This window comes from Apostichopus japonicus, chromosome 11, assembly GCF_037975245.1.
Source record: "Apostichopus japonicus isolate 1M-3 chromosome 11, ASM3797524v1, whole genome shotgun sequence".
Lineage (NCBI taxonomy): Eukaryota > Metazoa > Echinodermata > Holothuroidea > Aspidochirotida > Stichopodidae > Apostichopus > Apostichopus japonicus.
In genome coordinates this window covers 16,458,259-16,480,629 of record NC_092571.1, presented here as the reverse complement: position 1 = coordinate 16,480,629, position 22,371 = coordinate 16,458,259, and the positions used below count along the sequence as shown (strand labels likewise).

Here is a 22,371-nt window from a genome sequence, read left to right as displayed (position 1 = left end):
TGTAGGGTTTCATAAGTTTACTAAGCATCATACTAAGAGGTATACACACCATTGACAGCATCAAACAAAAATATATGCTACACTCCTTTAAAGTAATATGTAGGGTTTTATTCAGCTTAATAAGCAACACACTACGAGGTATGCACACCATTGACAGTATCAAAGAAGACTTTATGCTACACTCCTTTAAAGTAACATGTTGGGTTTCATTAAGCTTAGTATTAAGCAACACACTAACATGTATACACACCATTGATAGTATCAAAGAACACTATATGCTACACTCCTTTAAAGTGACATGTTGGGTTTCATTACGTTTAAGCATTACACTAAGAAACGCACACAACATGGACAGTATATGAAAAGAAAACTATATTCTAAACACCTTTAAAGCAGCATTCTGGGATTCAAGTTTAAAGAATCACACTAATAACAAAAACAAGAAATATTCCCTTCTCCCACTTCTTTTATAGTAACATTTTGGTTTTAAACAGTTCCAAGTATCACACAAACACTAACACCCCCCCCCCCCCTCATTGACAGTATCAAATAAGATTATGTGCTATACTCTTTAAAGCAGTATGCAGGCTTTAATTTAGTTTCAAGAATAATGATAAGAGACATCACTGCGAATGTCTAGATGCTATTTAGCATATTATTATATAAAGCTCCTTTCGATCAGTTTCAGCCTTCCATAAGAAGGTCTTGACTGACAGTCAGAGATATACAACAAAGACATTCATCAAGTAAAACCTTACAGTAAGCTCCTTGAAAAGAGACATTCAAAGTGTCCCTTTAAACTTCAAGCAAAAGTCTAAGAGGCATACACATTTGTTACAAAGTCTCTTAGGAAATATTCTATGACTTTAGAATTGTTGTAAAGAGAAGTAAAGAACGAAAAAATCACAATCCACATGAGAAGGGACTTCTTTTTTTTAAATTTCATGTGACCATTTAAGTACCCAAAACATTTGCCAGAATGCTCTGTTAATTCATGAAAAACTTATTTTTTATAGCACTATCTTTCACAGTAAAGTTTAAAGCAAAGTTTAAAAACTATTTCCTCATATTATTGTGTAGTAATTGTTCAAATATGCACACATTACAGTGTACTATCACAAGGCCCAACGATGGTATATCCACCCAATTTCATTTTTGTACTTAATTTTAGTTAATTTTTCAATAACAGATAACAGAGGATAAAAGGTAACTTCTATCTGCCTATGTGAAATGCATGGTCACAGCAAATATTACTGCTAATGTAAGTAGCCTCAATACAAACAGCGCCCTCTAATATTAAAGTAAACAAGAGTGATATTCAGGCCGTACAAGTATTCCAACATTCTTCGCATATTTTTTTTTGTTTATTGATAAGACTTTGACTATTCTTCCCATATTTCTATTTAATATGAATTTTGACATCAATTGCTCAGAGAGCTGAAGAAGCAACCTGGTTTATTCATTCAATTCTGTAATCTTATTTTCCAAAAATCTCTGTGTTAGTTACAAGTACGGAAATTAAAAAAAAAAGAAAAAAAAATGAGCTGTTTTACTCACGCTAAAGTGATCCGATATCTGGCTGTATTGGTAACGGTTCAAATCCTCCACGGCGGGTGACGTCCCTCTCGTCGTGAACGCGGTCCCCTCTGGTATGTTCACCAGAGAAAAGACTCCGAGATGACCTTGATGTCTCTGGCTCTCCCTGAGCTCAAACTCTGGGGGTAAGTCTATGTCCTCCGGTGGGGCAAGAGGGCCAAGTCCTCCTGAATACCGGGTGGTCTCTTGCTTATCCTCGTCTATCTCCCCATTGGAGACAATGTTTTCTTCGTTCGCGGAATCTTCGTCACCTAAAAACAATAGGGATAAAAGTTTTAAAAAATCAATTAAAAAAGCAATGAAGAAACATGAAACAATAGAGAAGGAAACAATGAATAAAATAAAAAAGAAACCAATAAAGAAGGAAAGCAGAACAAAAATTTCATTGAAGAGCATTTGGAACATTTTTTTGAAGAAAAAAACAACTTCTGTTTTTAATGTTAGTCTTGATCCTTTAATTGATATTACTATTTATTTTACTTCTTCTTCTTTTTTATGATCCAAATTCCTGATCTCCGGGAATTGCATCCCACATCTTAAAGAATGGCCTCTGACACCCCCTTTCTGCACCCCCCCCCTTCCCTTCCCACTATTCTATGAATCTGGGCATTCACCCCTTCAGCATAATGATTAATATCATTTTGTAGCTGGCTGGAAAACTTTAAAAAAGGACATTTTTTTATTCTCAGGTATTTTCCCTTTAACCTTGGGGCTCCCTCCTCAAAAATAACTTCCACGGACTAAAAATATTGTTGCCAAATTTGTAGCAATTGACAAAAGCAATTTCCCAATTTTAAGGTCCCATCCTGGGCTAAGGGGTCGGTTGTTCACCTACATCACAACGTGATACCTAGGAGAGGTCATAGGTCGCCCCTCTGCATGTACATCAGCTCATGAATACACTCACACGGTGGGTGCGCTCACGTCTTCAGACCCTCGGGACAACCATAAAATTATGCTTAGTTACTCCCATTGTCATGTTCAACATGAACATCATGGTGACGTTTGCAGGGTATACATGGTGAGAGGTCAAGTTTAAAATCGGGCAGCTCACATCTGGCCCGCTGTAACCGTGCCAACAACCGAGACACCATACAGGTGTCACTTCGGCAATCAACTTGAATTTATGGAATAGTCTCTTGTTTGTTCTCAGAGGGACGATTTTAATTAATGGAAAATCAAATCGAGTTCTTCCTCCCATTCATCTTTCCTTGTTTTCTTATCTTTTTCAAGCAAAATTTCACATTTTATCCACTTTCCGTATGTGTGTGGGGGGTATAAGGGGGGAAGGGGTGGGTGGTTGTGTGGAGAGTTGATTTTAATCAGCAAAAAGTTTATTTATGCTGTCATCTTAAAGTAGGATATTGAATGGTAATCCCTCCTTTGACTTTCACTTTTTTATGGGGTGGTGGGAGGGTGGGGGCGGGGAGTTGAGGGGATCATCAATGTCTTTGTTAATTTAAAAAAAATTTTTTTGGCAAGAACCATATTCTGATATTAAAATGGCATTTCATTCTTAATTTTAACAAGACTGAACTTAGCGTTTGTTTATCGCTTAATTGTTATTTATTATTTTATTTGGTCTGTCACTACCTACTTAAATATAAAAATATATTCAAATTTATAACAGTGGGTGATTCATTCATAATGTAAAAGTAATTCATTGTTTGTTTAGTTAAAAAATTTATTTTTATATTTTTTTCTTTTTTTGGTCACTAGCATTTTTACTAAAAACTTTGAAATACCTTTTTGTGTTTATTGCTAACTGAAAAAAAATTGTTCATTTCAAATTTATTAATAAGCAATATGGCATATGACATCTTTTTGCTTTAGAAATTCTTTCCTGGTTATGGATATGGCATGACAAGAAATGAGTAAAACAGCAGTTGTAAGATGTTTTTTTGGTCCAAAAATAGTCATTCACTATTCACTTATTAAAGTCTGCTTACAAAAAGAAAGGAAAGATAAAAATAAAAACAGGAAGATATCCAAAAGCAGCGGAAAAATTGAAATCATAAAAGTACTCGCAAGAATAATAATAGTTGCGGTAAAACCGAACCAAAATATCAACAAAACCCATGAAAGCAAATTGTATTTAAAGGGAGTTAGTATGACATTATCAGCATCAATAATTGATTTTGAAAATACACTGACAGACAGATGGACAGTCATACAGTCAGACACATAGACAGACAGATAGATAGATAGATAAATAAAAATCAAAGATGAAGGATTTCACAGGCTCCCAGATACAGAATAATATTCCATCGAAAAGAAATTTTTGTCTGCCATCCCGACTTATTGTCAGCTCATGTAGTGTTAAGTCAGAAACTGACAGAATTGCTCTAAAGTTATGAGAATTGAGATATCCAGTCATTATAATTTTGATATTTTTTAACATAATTTGTTAACATTTTCTTATTGAGATAAGAAATGCCAGAGATGGCAAGAAAGGAAAAGGGTAATGAAAGTTGGGAAGGTAAATGGGTGGGGGGAGGGATGGAGAAGGTGATGAAAAGGTACTGGAATATTCTCCACCTGACATCCCCCTCCCCCCCTCCTTCCGATGATACCCCTCTGTAGAGATATTGGTTATACCAACGAGCCTGCTATTGTCTAGTTTTAGTCAACCATCCTAAATATTCAGTAATTAAATGACAACGTTCTTTATTATATCTGTGTGTGAATTGAGGAGGTGGAAAGGGAAGGGGGTGGTGGGTGTGGGGGCAGTTAGGAAGAGGTGGGGAGGGGCAAAAGTTGGAGAGATACAAGATTCATGGTCAAGTTAACCACTTAAAGCTGGCTGTGTTGCAACTGCCACCATCTGATAGAATCATATCTCTAACCCAACCATTAATGGAAATATGAAGGAACTCATGCCCAGGAAGTTAGTTAAAGTTAAGGAATAAACTTTAATACAGGTTTGCCAAATGACAAATATGACATATCGCAATAAATTTCTGGGACACAAAGTTTCCAGTGTAGTGCTATAGAAAGGTTGCATAAATACTCATCATAGAGCAGCCAGATAGTTTTATCCATTAGTAGTTACATCTCTTGCCTGGAGTGAGAGATTGTCAAAACTATGTACCAATACCACCAATAATCTTTAGAATAAGCAAAAAGTTTCTGCCTAATTCAAACAGAAGAAAACAAATAAATAAAACAGCTTTAAAGCCGAGCCCTCCCAAAGTTCCCCATAGCTTACTTAAGCTCAAAACTTTTTTTTATTTAACTGTTACGGTAATATATTTCAAGATCATTTCACAATCCCCAAATCTTACTTTTTTTCCCCCCTTCTTTCCTCTCTCAACCAACCCCATCCCCTCCCCCTCCCCCTCCTCCTTTTATTTTCCTTTCTTTAATTCAAGGCATATTGATGACTTTCCAATAGCTCCATTTAATATTACAATTTAAATATTTATACTTTAATTCATATTTGGGTCTAATATTTCTTGAGGGAAAGACAATATTTTGTCCAATTGTTGTCATGGTTATTTCTACATTTTTTCTTCAAATTGGAACATTTAATAATAATACCAGTTCATGAATTTACACCTCGGCATGAACAGGCACGACTTCAAAAATTAAGTTGTCAACTCCTGAGAAGAAGGAAAAAATATTTTTTCCAAAATATTTCCTGATCAAAAAAGGACCTTGACTCAGGCTAAATTCTTATTTATTCTTTACATTTTTGTGGGGGGGGGGGAGATATTAATAATACCGATAAATGTATCTAAATTTATCAACCTACTTTGCTATTTTTATTATATATACTGCAAGGCTTTTGTCATGTTAATTATAAACTATAGACAACTAAACTCCGTCAGGAATTTTCTTTCTTAATAAATTGGAAACAACGTTTTTCTTTTTGTATTCCTTTGTCTCGGTAATTGTTATTTAGAGCTTTGACTCTTTTATTAGCCCGGAGAACTGACCGCCTACTCCGTGATGATGCCGAGAGGTTGACGGGGAGAGGGGGAGAAAAAGGGAGAGGAAGAAGAAAAAAACTCCAAACAAGTTGTTTCCTTTACAAATTGACCACAATTGCCGCTGACACAGCGGAGACCTCCTCCGTGCCAGGACGGTAAGACTAACAGAAAACAAATAGTGACCTTAGGGGAACCTAAGAGGGTCAAACACCAACATTTACACAGGTGTCATTCTCAGGCTAGGGAACCAAATTTTTAAATCTTGAAGTATCTATTCCTTTTCACTTTTTTCTTTCATTTTTTTATTACTTTTCGTAATATTTATAGAAGAAATTTGTTTTTTTGCTCAATCTAGACATGATATAACTGTTGATTCTTTTTTCTGCCTCCACCTCTTTCTTACTTTCTCTTTTTTCTCCTTCTCTTTGATCTTGGTAAATTTTGTTTTAACCAATCAGGATATGTTCCATGGTTTGAAAGAAAACAGGAAAATTGCAAGAAAGAGGGAACACCGTGATAAGTGAAATGTCTCTTAAATGGAAGGTTGGTCTACATAAAGTGATAGGGAGAGAGGAAGGAGAGGGGTGGGAGAGGGGTGGGAGAGGGGAGGGAGAGGGGAGGGAGAGGAGAGGAGAGAGAGAGGAGAAGGGTATGAAAGAAGGAAATTGATGACAACCATCATCCACAGATCTTTCTGTCATTTCATCTCAGCTGGTGTCGATAAAAATACATTTTTTAAGACACTGGGCAATGCAAGGAAATGTTTATTGAAGAAAAGACATAGCAAGAAATTATATTTACTTCTGGTCACTATGTAACATCACACCACACCACACAGTTTTAAAGGTTCCTTAATATCCTACCCTCTTCATTCTCATAGTTACGAAAAAAAGAAGAAAAAAAAGCATTTGGAAGATTTTAACAGATTAGAAGCACCCTAAAACACTTTGCATATTTTTAGCACTTTTCACACAGTTTTATTTACAGTTTTAAAGGGAGTGTCACTGTTAATTCACCGTTCTGAAGTTTATATTCTTTTTTTCCTTTTATTTGAGGAAAAAGATAAATAACATGATGCATCTAGGACTTCTGGGGGCCAGGAGATAAATATCGGCAGATACCCTAATTACTAACGAATTAGAGAACATTTGTAAAATGAAACGAATGCTGCTGTGTAATTCATTGTTTTGGCCAAAAGTTATGTTTGCAGCTCAATTTTAGTGCTAAAACTAATTTTTAGGAGAGAACACCTGGGCCCATTGGACCCACCACCAATGTAAACCAAATATGGTCTGAAGCTTTTATATCAAGGATTCAACCCTTCAACTATGTACAAAATTTGACTCACATTCTAATATTTAAACAATTCCACTGTAAAAATTCATTATTTTCATTTATTATATATATATATACATATATATATATAAATGAAATCGTAATGTGTTGGAAAATCAAGAACAGTGAAAAAATTTCCAGCCTCCACCGGGATTCGAACCCGGGCCTTCCGCTCTGTATGCGGACACCCTAACCACTAGGCTATGGACGCAGATTGTATGTCCAGAGGTTCGAAACCGGTGAGGAAGGTCGTAATTCCACTGTAGGCGTTTGTCACCTGTATCGAACAATACTAGTTCTGTTTTTGGTGACATATTTTGCCTTACTCTAGAGATCAAACATGATGCTAACCAACTCGAAATCATTTGTGGTTCCTAAAGCCGGATCTCGAAAGAGATACTTTGAACAGACTTTATGTTATTATATATATATATATATATACACAACCCTTTTTGCTACATGAGGGTCAAAGAATCAGTTTATAAGGTTAGACAAACCAATCAAATTCAGCACAATTAAGTGACTTAAAGCATTAAGAAATGGTTTGATCCAAATACCAACAAAGCTACAAGAAAGGCGAACGATTGATTTAACCCAATTATGGATTACTTCTTTGTTTTCATCTTTATTATTATTGTTACCTATCTTCACAATAGACTCTTCCTAACAAAAGAAAAAGAGGGTAAAATGTGGAAATGATAATTAATTTTGATACTTTTAAAGAGCCACTTCAAATAATTGGGTCAGATTTATTGTTAGGTTGCAATCATCTAGGCTAATAACAATACCCATGGCCTTCAAACTATTTGACAAAATTTTTCTGTTCTTTTTCTTGTTTTGTCAGAATGGAAGGGGGGGGGGGGAATTGTTTATTAAGCAGAATAAAAAGGGGTAACTGTTTCCAACCTACTTGTATCCAAAAATTACCAGTTTTGCCGACTGTTAGCTAACGACATTTTCGATTACTCAATCGGTCGGTGGGGGGTGCCAGAAAACTGGTCTAGTTTTCAAGAAGAAAAACAGAAAAAAAAAGTAGAAAAAAAATTTCATGGACGTGTGACATCGTTAGGATCTATCACCCCAGAAGAATAATGTTATTTTAAAAAAAGAGTTGGGTCAGTGTCAAAGAGAAAAGGCCTTAACTCAGTTGATGGAAGCGATCTCAGGTAATTAGCCTCTCTTTAAGTGGTCACGTAAACAAACATGCACTCAACATGCTTATGTTCAAGGTCCAGAGGCTTCCTGTGATATCTGGCTAATGATCCCGCTCACCCTGAAGTTACACACCTTCCAGAAGACGGACGGACGGAGGAGGGACGACAGGAGCTGTCCACCGTGACACTTCTAATTTTCTTTCCGTTTTTTCCAGGTTTTACATATATTTTTTTCTTAACCGTTTTACATATATTTTTTTCTTAACCGTTTTGCTCCTCCTCCTACGTAAAACTGAGCCGACCAATCCAAGAGGGAAAGTGACAGGTGTCCTTGTTGAGGGACGATTATAAAGTCGCCGAAGGATGCAAATTATGGTATAATCGTTTGTGCCCTGTTTTTTTGATGGTGGTTGTATCGCTCTCGAGCGAGACCATCTGATTGCGGATGACAACTGCCCTTGCGTAAATTAACGGGGCTTGCACTTAATCGGCCGGATCGACGGAAGACCTCGTAATTGGAGCAAAGGGCCGTGGGGGCTTGGACCTGCGGCGGCCATGGGTATTAACCGTTTTCCGATTATAACAACAGAAAGGGCGACCCGAAGTTCTGAGATTTGTGTGTAAATGGCCTGGTGAGAGGTCGACTCGCCCGCCAAGTATCAAAATTCTTTGTGCCCGAACAATGTAAGGTCTTAGTGATTAGAAATGAGTTTGATGTTAATCACTTTGAGATCATCAAATAATTCCATCTGTTAAAGCAGAGGGGGAATTTTTAGCGGAATATTACTACAAAATTTGGTATGACATAAAGTATGTATATATAGATATATATACATATATATGAGGGGTACCCTGTGCATTGAAGCCAGCAAAGCTGAATAGGGTATGAATCTCAAGGGATGTTACTGTTAACATTTAAGGGAGTACTTTAACCTAGGCACCCACAGTGAGGTCATTGGGGGATACGGTTTTGATATGTAACTTAGAAAGTGTAACATGGAAATAATATTTAGCGGCTATGTAAACAGAACATAGCATGCTCCACTCACAACTATCATAACATAGTGTTTTATAGGTTTCATTAAGATATGTGACCAAGATATGTTCGACATACCGCTGGTGGGAGAAACACATTCGACTGCTCGAAAAAACAATGAGGCCAAGAGTTACCAGGGGGGTTTCACAAAAAAACGGCGTTGTTTTTATGATATTAATGTTAAACAACGAAACAAGGCCCTAAGCCAATGGGCCCCAGATAAACTTGTAGTTTATATACCGGTTTAAACAAAAGCCATTATTCTTCACCCCTTGTTTTTTTCTCTTTGGGAAGTTTTTTTCTCACATTTCAACAGTAATAGAATAAAATCTACTGAGTATGGGGGCAGCAGACAGTGAAAGAACAAAATTTTGTGATTTCATACGGTCATAAAGATAGAACTTGGAGTGAATGAGTGACTCGACCATGTGAACATACATGATCATCGGAACTCAGTTTAAAGACTCTGTTTTAGTTGAGAAGTACTCTGGTAGTGCCACATCCTCCCCCCACCCCCCCCCTTCTCCATCCCAACTACATTTTCATAACCTACATGATAATTATGAAATTATCAATATCAATATTTTATAGTTACTAATATAATATTGCTGGCTAAAATGCAAAATATTTCTGAGGAAGTCAAATGGGTAAAAGGACACAAACGGCTACAGTGTGAACTAATTATAGGTCAAAAGTCCCAGAGAGGTCGGTCATTTTTTTATGACGATCGCAGAATTAGTGAGGATAATCTCTTTTCTGATCATGAAAGTACATGAAGTACTCTTTATCTACTTTCTCTAATCTGAAGTAATATTTCAAATAAAAAGGAATTATCCCTAAACATCACACAGACTTGACTTATTTTTAAATTCATAAATGCTTTCCCAATTTTTTTTTTCCTTTTTCTTTTTCGTGTATGTGTGTTACTCACCATCGGCTGCTCCAGAAATTGAAACGACCCCCAAGGCCAGCATTTCGAGAAGGGAATAAAATATATATATATATATAGATATATCTACATCAAGATTAAGCCATCATCTTGGATGGCAGACAACGGTTTTTATAATTAGTCTTTGTTACGGATCTGTTTCGGATGAGTTAACAAGATAATGACCTGATAAAATTCCTTTTTGTCTTGTTTAGAAACTCATCCTTTGTGAGTTTTGAAGCTTGAGAGACAGACAACCAGGACTTGGGCTCTTCTGAGAACCGTACTCCTGTGAGAATCTCTCCCCTGCGTCGATTCAGATTACCGAACAATGACTGACAGTCAGTCAGCGAGAGGAGAGAGATAGGCGGATGGTTTTGCAGGGTTCAAGAGATAGGATCTGTTCCTCCGTCAAGCTGTCCCGCATCTTCTTTCATGTGGGTAAACCGATTTTTATCCGTCTGATCGTATAACTGTGACTTTGGTGAAGTCTCACTCCTGGGTAACCCCATATCTTTCATGTATTAACAGTACAGTTCTTCTTCAAATAATAGTAACACATCCATTCTTTTCTTTTTTTTTCTGTTTCTTTTTCTGTTTTCTTCACCCTCTCTTTTCCAGATGAAAACAAAAAAATCACCAGTCCATAAATACTGCAATTATTTAACCATTTGCATATATGGACTATACAAGACTTTTTATGTGTGACTTTCTTTCAAACTCGTTGCAAGACTTTTCATCTGCTAAGAGGGCCGTCAAAAGCCAGGTGGGGGCCCTGGGGACAACTATGTCACCGGGCCACCTTTTGGTACTCTTTCATTTACCCAGGTCCCTCTATATTATCACGGATCCCTCACTGACTTCCGCTGTATCCCCTACCTTCCCCCCCCCCCCTTCCTCCAAATCAGGCTTGCATCTGTTTATTCCCTGTAGCAGTTAATTTATCTCTCATTTACATCTATCAATTTTTAATTCATTACAATGAAAATCAAAGTAAACAATTGAGGGAAAAAGAACAGATGGGGGTTGGGAGGGGGATGGGGGAAAGGAAATGAATTGGCAAGATGAAGTACATACCTAGACTAGTTGTTATAACCACAGATAAGATTAGAGAACTGCTTTGGGTGGAGTGGGTAGGGTTGGGTTGGGTTGGGGTACAAATATATTAAAGCAGTTTTTTTTTCACATTTGTTTGCCATTTCCATGTCAATGCTACCAAACCAAACATTGTATAACTCATAGCAGGAAGGCAATCCATCAATTAAAGACTCTTAAAAATCTTTTAACTTTTTAAATTTTTTGTCATCATAATGTAAGTCATCAATGTCAAAAAAATCTAAAATGTTTTCATAAATGCCATTTTTGAGTATAAAGTATAATTTCCCAAAACTTAACAACAACAACAACAAATATATATAGTTCTTCAAACAGTTTGTTATGTTCCTTCATTATTAGTTTTGCTCGAGAAAATTTACCTAATTAATAGAAATATGAGAACAGGTTTTTTTTTTTCCCCTTCATACTATTTATTGGTACTTTTTATTTTCATCGCCAGCTGTTAGCCTTACTTGTTAAACATTCGAAACTATATCCGCGCTGAACCAAATTTTTTCTTTTTTGAGGATTTTTTTTTGTGGTTTTTATGCCTGTTTTATTGGCTAATTTTAGTCTTTTCTGGCTGTTGCTATGTTGTAGACAGATTATAATTGAGACACCTTTAGGGTATTTTGTCCTAACATCTTCTCCAACCACGATCTCCCCGATTCTCCGATCTCTCTGCTGGTTGAACAGTTCTGCAAACAAACATTGCCCTGCCAACATCTTCCAAGGCTTTTATAATTAATGCCGAGATATTGACCCATCGTGACCCGGCATTTCACAAGTAACATGGCTTTCGATATTTTGTTCCAAAAAGTTTAAAGCAGCTCAAAGTAATTTTCAAAGAAAGCGAAAATAAGGGGGGGGGGGGGGAAGGCAAGGATTTGCAGTAGAATGAAAAATTAGTAAAAGATTAATAATTCCTCCTTATTAATAATATACATATGAAAAAAGGGTGTTTTGTGTGGTGGTGTAAAGGGGGGGGAGGGGAAAGGGTCAGGGACGGAGCAAATATAAATCTGATTTGGAAATAATAGGGGAAAAGGAAAATACATACTGTTGCTTTATCGAACAAAATTAATCACAATCGCACAAGAAAATTACATGAAATTTTAATAAAAAAACAGTCTATTCATAAAAAATATAAAAATCCTCCTAATTATGAGTGTAGGTCCCGATGTCGTCACATTCTCACTTTTAATCCACCACCACTTTCTACATTACGTCCAACACTGCCGCTTTAATGTAGAACCCTGGCCGGTTTCATGCCTGCCTCCGAGCAAGGTTACAAAAATTTTCACATGACATGAGAACTTAAGTCTTTGAGGCAAGAAAAAGACGGAGAAAAAAAAATAGAGAGGGTTGCAGGGTTAAAGGGGGCAATAAAAAAAAAGGAGAAAAAGAGATTTGATCCCATTAGGTGCTAATTATTAGGTTTAACATATATGAGATCTTTATCACTTCATCACCTCCAGTTATCATTCCGGAGTATTACAACTCGGTTTGCTACATTATAGTCTCATCCGTCGGGATCTGCGAAAACCGTTCTGGAAATCGGCCAGCAACTGGATTTATCATAAACACTTTTTTTTTTACTTTTACACCCTCGTCTAGCCCAAATACGTCGTACACTGGAGGGGGGTCACTTACCGGGTAGGACTTTCACTCCCGACAAATTGGGCGAGTTTTAATTTGACAAAATTTAGAACACACTTTTTTTTTCTTTATTCGCAAACGTGGTGTGTGGTTTTCTTGGGGTGGGAAACAATTTTTGTCATAAAAAAAAAAAACTTGTCTGGTTTATTTGTTCTTACGAGAAATTAAAATTAATTGTGAGTTACTTCAGGGTGAAAAAGATTTCAAGTTTGTAAATTCAAACTTTGATGTCTTCATGCAGTTCTTCTGCATGATTTCAGTTCTAGTAACAGAGAACTATAAAATTCTCTTCATAGATTTTTAAATATGAGAAACTTTCTAGTTCAGAATTTCAATTGAAAATGTCTTCAAAATAAATATTATGAACTACTAAATGAATCAATGAAGGGTGTAAACAATGAGGCACCGAAAGTTTCCTGAAAATGTCATTTTCATTAGTTTTACCCATTTTTTTCTATCTTTCTATAATTCTTGCCAAATTGATCTGTTTATATATTTTCTTCATCTGTCAAACCCTACTACATATCTCTTTTCAAATGAGTTTAGTCTCAACATAGAATGCGTAAAAATTGACATTTTTACGTGATATCATTATTATTTAATATTATATGATGATATTATTTGCCACAATAATGTCGATGGAAGGCAACCCGTCCCCGACCATCCAACACCCCTTTTCCAATCTCCCCTTATTTTCTGCACACTAAATGTACTTTGTGGGTGGAATTTAAGGAAGTATTGCTGTTTATGTTTGTAAATTAAATCATGGATAAAAGTATATGGCTCGATAAAATAAGGCAATAAATTACTGCTCAAAAAGTCTTTGCCAATCCCTTAGAGCAAGAAGAACAACCCATCTACCCCCCTCCTGCCTCTTCCCCTTACCCCACGCCCCCACCCCACCGTCACCATCTTCCACCCCATCGATTTCCTTCCTGGTTTACAATTCTACTTGAATCCAAGGACGTAGGACATTGTACTCTGACATGTAACATTAGTTGAAGTTACACTGTTTTATCCAGTCTAATGTAAACAAGTTCACAAAATATTTCAATTAGTTTTCTAACCCTCCAATATAGTACATCCATGTCAAATTTAATACCATCAACAACAAAAAACGCAAAAGGCCTGCGTTAAGAAAAATAAATGAACATTATCCTATTTTAATAAATAAACTGAAAACATATATATATATATATTTCTGACGGTCGACATTCTGTCAGTCAGAGAGAGGATGGCTACCCCCACCCACGCCGACGATACACGCCAAAGTCAATACTCGACATAAATTTGTCTCAGTTACATCACCAAAAAAATATGGAAGGGCAAAAAACATGACAGAAAACCTGATTAGGATTGCACTTGCCTCATTTAAAACCTATTTTTTTTTAGAAACACACGTGGAGAGGAGGTTAATATACAGAAAGATAAAACCTCGTCAGAATGTGTCCACCTGGGAGATGCAACTTACAAAAAAAATCCTCTTTCCTCTGTTGTTGTTGTTTCATTTGATTCTTGACATCGACGAGTTAACATACCGTAATTTCCACCACGGTTAAAACAAGAATGAGATTCCTAAAATGGTTGGATAGTACTACTATACCTACCTCCCCGGAGATGCGGTGATCGCAAACTCGACATAGAATTTTTTTTTTTGACATCTCCAGGGGAAGGTACTACAGAAGACAACCTTTTTAATTGTTACACATCAAGTCCTTTTTGTCCCACGTAGGGGAGAGAAACCTGCTGTGTAGATGGTGGGTTGGAAAAGTCTGGCCAGGGGTGAGGAAACCCACACAGTGACAGATGATTTAGCCGTGGGGAGACACAATCAAGCAACCTGTTGACCACAGGTGCACGGCGGGGTGCAAATCACTGCTCTATTTGGACAAATTTTTTTTATATATTTTTTTTTATCTCTTCCAAAATACCATCCGATCGCCCTGATGCGTTCATCTTTTGTCAGGTATGACTTGATTAGGTAAGTTGGCAGACGGAATCAGATTTGTACCAATCCCCAGAGCTTGTCCCCGTCGAAAAGTTTCTTTTAAAGGACGTGTGCTTTCATTGGGGAAGTATTGTACTGTCTGTATATCAATGTGTCAGTATGTCAGTCAGTCTGTCTGTCTGTCTGTCTATCTATTTGTTTATCTCTTATTTGTCAATTTGTCAATGCACACCTTATTAAAATATTATGGAAAAAAACAAAAACAATATATTTCCTTGCAGCCTGTAAAAACATTACAACCAGTTCACTATAAAACTTACATTGAAAATACAGCGTATTTTTAATACACAGAGGATTCTTCCTTGTTTTTTTTTTATATTTAAATTTGAAAAAACATAAAATATTTTGAGGGATTACACTTTTAGCCAAGAAATGGCGATATTAAGGGCTGCTGCAAATGACATGTTGAGTTCATTTTTGAATTCCATTGAGAGCAGATCATACAAACACAGGCCTTGCAAAAACCGTTGTGAAAACAGATCTAAGAACAGGTTGTTAAAAAATTTATCTCATAATATCCTGCTATGAAAATGAAACATTTAATGAACTTGACATATACAGATAATAACAAAAATGCAAGAATATCCAACAAATAATGTAGGAAAACCAAAAAAAAGGTTTGTTTTTTTTATATAGTAATATGTTTTTTATATAAATCACAGATGGAGATGCAAAAGGATACATAAATGTGATGTAATTCTTCCCCTATTTAATGGGTCATGTGATGTACCCCATATGAGTCGGTGAGTTTGTTCAGGCTGAAACCGAAGGATTTCGTTATCTACGTGGTGGGGCTTGTCAAATTTGATGCCTAATCTAGATCCATGTGTCTCTAAATCTAAGATATCCATGGATCAATTTGACCGGTCTGTGAGGGCAAATGTGGACCATACTTAAAGTGGGGAATGTATCTGTCATTAAATTTTACTAACTAAATCTCTAAAAAAGAAAACTGTTATTTTGCTGACCTTAACGCCACTATGGTTACATTGGTGGTATTTCTTACTGTATTTGGGGGAAGGGAGGGGGAAGGGAGGGGGAAGGGAGGGGGAAGGGGGAGGGGAGAGTCAGGGGATCCTGTGAATGAACAAAGGTTGATAAAGCTAGGGTCCAGATGATGGTGGTATTATACAGCAGTTCCTGACCTTCAATCCCTCAAAATTCCTACCTACATGACACTCTATAGAGTAAAATTACAAAATTTAGCAAAGAAAACATACAAAGTTCTTCCTTGATATGACTTATTTTTGTGAAAAAGTAAAAAAAAAAAATCAAATATTCCTTCCAACACTGATAGCGAAGCGCTGCAAAAATCATTCATTGAATTTTCATGTACAGCCGATGATCTATATGAACCGAGTATTTCATGTACAATTTTATGTAAAAATGTAGATTTGCTGCCCCAAATATCAGTGGGAGATTATTATTACTCATCCTGGTCAATCCTAGTAGTCACAACTATAATGAACAAGAATTTTTTTTTTTCCTGAATCAAAATAGAAAACCAAGATAAATAAAAATTAAAGTCAGTTTTCCAAACAGAAGAATTATCAGTTTCACAATTAAATTATTGGGATGTGCTTGTGGCTTTTCAAAAATCATTATTAAAGGCTTCTTCTTCTCTCTCTCTAATTTTTTTTACCTTTCGATTCTTTTCTTCTTTTGGTCGAAATCTCTCGAAAATCCGTTTCTATTTCAAGGACTGACCAGGCCCCCCTGTCCGTGAGCTCAGCTGGGGGTATGTACTATTATTGTGAGTGTACACTGGTTCTTTTTTTTTTTCATTCCTTGGGGTTTGAAGAGAGGGAGCATTTGATGTGGTTTAGGAAGAGGCTTCCACCCAGACCAGTAACAGGATGTTTGTATTCGTCTTGGGGGTTGAGAGAAGAAGTTTGACAGTTGTGGGAAGAAGCTGTTAATAACCTCTGAATCATAAATTACACCAGGTGTAAAATTGTCACTAGGAGTGAAACCAGGGTGTTGAAACATCAGGTTGCAAGAAGAAGAAAAAAACAAAATAATCATAATCATAATAATAATAAAATAAAAACCTCAAGGGGGTCATTGTGATGCAACTCACTTTAGTCTCATCATTTTTGAAAGTCAATTGAGAGCAAAGTTCTACTACATTGAGGTTAAGTATAAACTTCACTGTAGGTAATACATGTACACAGCATATGTACTAGATTCTACAGATTAGGGCCCATGGTTTTCTATTGAATGTACATAACAATATGAAGATGTACAGTAATGGTTTTTTTTTTTTCCTTTTCTTTCATGGGAAGGAATAAAGAGTGTAATATTAATAGAAAATTCAAAATGCCAAAAAAAACATTTCAACCTATTTTGACCTCTTCCCCCTCCTCCCCCTTCTCCCCTCCTCTTCTTCTCCACTTCTCCCTCTTCTCCACCCTTCCCCCACCTCCGGGAGTGATATAAGGGAGGTTGTTATTTTTTATGCAAGTTATTAAGTTTGTATGAAGGGTGCATAAACATATTATCCAACTCTATGCAAAGTTTATTCAATAAACCTCACAATGTGGGACTTTTTTCATTAAAACGTTTACAGATAATTTTTTCCCAATTGATCTATACAAAAAAGGGGAAAATCTACAAGTCTGAATCATAATAGTCACTTTTTGTTGTCTCTTGCTATTTCTCGAACAAAGAACTAAACTTCACAGAAAGGTCAATGAGAGGTAAATAATTCTTCTGAAAAAAAATTATGAATTGCTTTCACTTGAAGTTCATTATATCAGAAATCTTGGCTTATTGCCTTCGTCTTTGTTTGACGCGTACCCCCACAATAGCGACTTATTCTCCTCGGATACAATGCAGAAACTGGTCTTTGCTGGCAAATTATCGAGAAGTCATGCAGCATCTTCGACTTACAATTACGGGACAATAATATATGTATGTATATGTATAAATACATATATTTATCCGTACCCATATATTTTCACAAGCATGATAAAATATCTATCTATGGATAGAAGAAGGGGGGGAAAAAATAATAATAATAAGCTCCTCAAAGATTTTGACTTTACACCTTCATAGCTAATCCTCTTCCAGCGCTATCCAATATGCCACTATATCGAGTGTGTCACCCAGTAGGGGGCCCTCTAGGGGGTCAATTCCCTGCCCATCTAATGAAAACACGCCTTGTTCTATGAGCTCACCCATTTTACTTTTAAATGAATATATACCCACTCCAGTTCTCAGGCAGAAAAAAGAAAATCAAAAAAGAGTCATGAAAAAAAAAAGTGCAGAGAGGTGTTTTCAATTTTCCCAATTTGTCAAAAAGAAAAAAAAAAGAAAAAAAATTGTCTGCTTGTAATTTTACAAAATTTTGAGGAGGACGGACTCCGATGGCTGGAAACAGATGGTCTGGTCAGGGTAGGGTAGGGCTATGTGTCCTTCAACCACGTGTTAAAAAGATAGCATAAATTTTTTCCTTTTTTTTTTTTCCTTTTATTTTCACACTATGCATGCAGTAGCAGATCAGCTTTGGAGTTCTGTTTTTTTATACCTTTTTTTTTCCTTAAACAAAATTGTAAGATGTGTCAGGTATTTGACAATATTAATTTGAATTGATCTTCGGGAGTAATGATGCCGCCTTTCAACGCATATTAAGGCGATGAATACCTGTGAAAACTATGTACATAACCTAAAAATTCTATCTGCAAACACAGGCAAAGTTAAAGTAATCATCGCACGAGGTGTCGTGAACAAACATCGTCTATCCTTTACGTGCGCTTTTCCGTTCTTCGATGACGTGAAAACTCGACAGACAATTCTTCTCTTCATTTTCTTTCTCGGTTTTTGCGTTCGTACACTTTTGACAAATGTGTCGATCGGAACTGAAATGACTTCGAGCCATCGGGATGTGACATTCCAGTGCCGATTTGGAAATTCTTTGCCAAAAGAAATTTTGACTCAAAACCTTTTTCATTTAATCTTCAGACAAACAAGTACCATACCCCCTAATACTAGTGACTTTTATGAAGCGCTTAATATCAGGTGAGAAATTTTCTATAATTAGTGAACTTTTGGCAGAAATTAAAAGCAGCAGGATGTGTTTGCGATATGACACCACCTCACGAGCACACGAGATTGAAATGAGTATTTTGCTGAATTAGGGTTAAAACGAACGTTAAGAAAATCAAAGAGCCAAAGAAAGTAGTAATAAACCAACAGTTAGTACATAAACCCTTTCATTTAGGTCTTCTTAGAAATTCAAACAGCTAAGAATCGGGATAGGAAGATTGTAATGATATTTACAGCATTCACTTAATATTAAACGGTTTATAAGTTGAAGGGTTTTCAATGTCCAATTACATGAAGTATTAAAGTATTTAATCCTCTTGTACCTTTACATCAGTTAAAACCCCCTGGTCACTTATATGCCATCCCCTCCCACCTGCACACACACACACCAAAGTTTGCAGAATCCAAACAGTCAATGCCTGGGTACTATATAGTGCATATTAAAGTGACTTTTACCTGTAGCTTTGGAAGAATTTGGCTGTCCTGCAGGATCCCCATCTATTAGATAGGCTCCCGCTCAGGTGAAGAAGAGACAGTTTGTATTATGTGCCTTGTCCAAAGACATGTGATGATCTGGTCAAGTTTCAAACCTACGATCCTTTGATCCCAAAGTCCGCTGCCTAATTAACCGCTTAATTTCATAGAAACCACAATCTGCTCTCATTTTTCAAGTTTTAAAATATAAACAAAATTAATTTCAAAATAAATTAACAGCTAATTGCGCCTATGTGAACAACACGTTAACAGTCCATCATACCGTCAATTATTGTTTTATATAATTCGTACCACTTTGCAAAACTGTTACCTTTATAGCTGAATCACATAATATACCTGAATTATGGCCTTAAAAATTAATATTAATCTCATAGCCAGCCGAAATGGGGACTGCTAAATGTTGCCCAAGTTCTAAGAATCCATGGCATCATAAATGGTTCCCAGCCCCTCCCCAAGTCCTAAGAACCCATTGCATCATTGGTTCTTCCATCCCTCAAAGTCCTAAGAATCCAAAGCATCATAAATGGTTCCCCCCCCCCCAAGTCCTAAGAATCCATGGCATCATAATTGGTTCCACCCCCACCCCACCCCCAAAGCCCTAAGAATCCAAAGCATCATAAATGGTTTCTCCCCCCCCCCCAAGTCCTAAGAATTCATGGCATCATAATTGGTTCCACCCCCACCCCACCCCCAAAGCCCTAAGAATCCAAAGCATCATAAATGGTTTCTCCCCCCCCAAGTCCTAAGAATCCATGGCATCATAATTGGTTCCACCCCCACCCCACCCCCAAAGCCCTAAGAATCCAAAGCATCATAAATGGTTTCTCCCCCCCCCAAGTCCTAAGAATTCATGGCATCATAATTGGTTCCACCCCCACCCCACCCCCAAAGCCCTAAGAATCCAAAGCATCATAAATGGTTTCTCCCCCCCCAAGTCCTAAGAATTCATGGCATCATAATTGGTTCCACCCCCACCCCACCCCCAAAGCCCTAAGAATCCAAAGCATCATAAATGGTTTCTCCCCCCCCCAAGTCCTAAGAATTCATGGCATCATAATTGGTTCCACCCCCACCCCACCCCAAAGCCCTAAGAATCCAAAGCATCATAAATGGTTTCTCCCCCCCCCAAGTCCTAAGAATTCATGGCATCATAATTGGTTCCACCCCCACCCCACCCCCAAAGCCCTAAGAATCCAAAGCATCATAAATGGTTTCTCCCCCCCCCCCAAGTCCTAAGAATTCATGGCATCATAATTGGTTCCACCCCCACCCCACCCCCAAAGCCCTAAGAATCCAAAGCATCATAAATGGTTCCCGCCCCCAAGTCCTAAGAATTCATGGCATCATAAATGGTTCCACCCCCACCCCACCCCCAAAGCCCTAAGAATCCAAAGCATCATAAATGGTTTCTCCCCCCCCCCCCCAAGTCCTAAGAATTCATGGCATCATAAATGGTTCCACCCCCACCCCACCCCCAAAGCCCTAAGAATCCAAAGCATCATAAATGGTTTCTCCCCCCCCCCAAGTCCTAAGAATTCATGGCATCATAATTGGTTCCACCCCCACCCCACCCCCAAAGCCCTAAGAATCCAAAGCATCATAAATGGTTCCCCCCCCCCAAGTCCTAAGAATTCATGGCATCATAAATGGTTCCACCCCCACCCCACCCCCAAAGCCCTAAGAATCCAAAGCATCATAAATGGTTTCTCCCCCCCCCCAAGTCCTAAGAATTCATGGCATCATAAATGGTTCCACCCAACTTCTAAGAATCCATGACATCATGTCTCTCCTGGATAACATTGTATCCCGAGCTGCCCAGCCCAGCAGCTACATGTCAGCCAAACTCACTATATATAACCATGAGATTGTAGCAGTATATTTGATTATATTGATGCCTGGATCATCTCAAGTGCGTGGCTGTCTACATGTGGGTTAGACTAATCTTCATCCCCATCTGCCTCTTCCCTTCCTCCTCTGACCACAACCTTAGCCTCCCTGCAGAGGAGGTTGCAGACAGAGCTTCATTTGTTTTGGCTCTACAGGTGAAGAAGGGATTGCCAAAACAGCCAACACATGTGGGATGCACCTTGATCTTAAAGGGACACACGTTACAAATATATCCGCTAATATCTATTAGAACTGGGAGATGCAGCCAGCGCTGAGTGCACATGCAAATAATAATTATAATAATAATAATATAATAATAATAATAATCGCTTGCAAATTCATGTTTGATAGTTTTGCCTCATGTTTAAATATATTTTGTTTTGTTTTTCTGTTCATTTTTGGAAATATGAAACTTTGGAGAGGAAATTCCTACCAAACTTCTATGTAGGATTGCAACAGTCTGCCCTCTTTTATGTTGACAGTTGGTAAAAAACAGATCAATGTGGGGGAGAGGGAGGGAGTGGGGACAAAAACATCAAGGGGCAACTAGTGAGACATTGGAAATTCTGACAGAAACGATTATCTGTAAATTCTGCTCCACAAATCCCAGTATTTGATTGTATTTTCAACAAAAAATGGGAAAGGCCACTCATCACTTCCAAAAAAATAATTTCTATCATCAATTAGAAGGAGTGGAGGAGGGGATGGGGGGGGGGGGAGGAGCACTTAAGTCCTTTATAAAGAGGGGCACATATGAGATTAATTTCACTAAACTAGAGCATATTCTCAGTGTTGCCCCATTCCTTCCCCCTTACTGTATGCCCCTGGATTTGTTAATAGTCCAGCACGTTAGACACATTTACAGATCATACTGCATGGCTTTAAGTCACCCTTGGTTTGGGACAGCCTCCAAGGATGAAGTATAACCTCATGAGGTCATCTGTCACTCAGTTGCAATAAAATTAAAATGTTACAAATTTCTGGATTTCAAAGAAAGTTCCAAAAAAAGAAGAAGAAGAAAAAGCAAATAATTGTTGGTCAGCTGTATAAATTTTGGTGTTGGTAGAGAGGCTAGTAACACGCAGGTTAAATTAATTAGTCTGTGGGAAATCCAAGTTGACTTTTTTCTCATCAGTTCAACATCTTTGCTGTTTAGCCCTAAAGGAAGGTAGGTCATGGTTAGCTTGTAAGGTAAATGT

The 22,371-nt window shown here is 37.3% G+C and overlaps 1 protein-coding gene across 1 annotated transcript in view; it reads right to left on the bottom strand.

Moving 5' to 3' along the window:
- The window catches only part of LOC139975927 (histone-lysine N-methyltransferase MECOM-like), a 103,594-nt gene that overhangs the window by 59,820 nt on the left and 21,403 nt on the right, over positions 1 to 22,371 (bottom strand). The window contains exon 2 of the mRNA XM_071984219.1: positions 1,558 to 1,847. Within this exon, the coding sequence (XP_071840320.1) occupies positions 1,558 to 1,847 (290 nt within the window). The remainder of the gene's footprint in view (positions 1 to 1,557; positions 1,848 to 22,371) is intronic.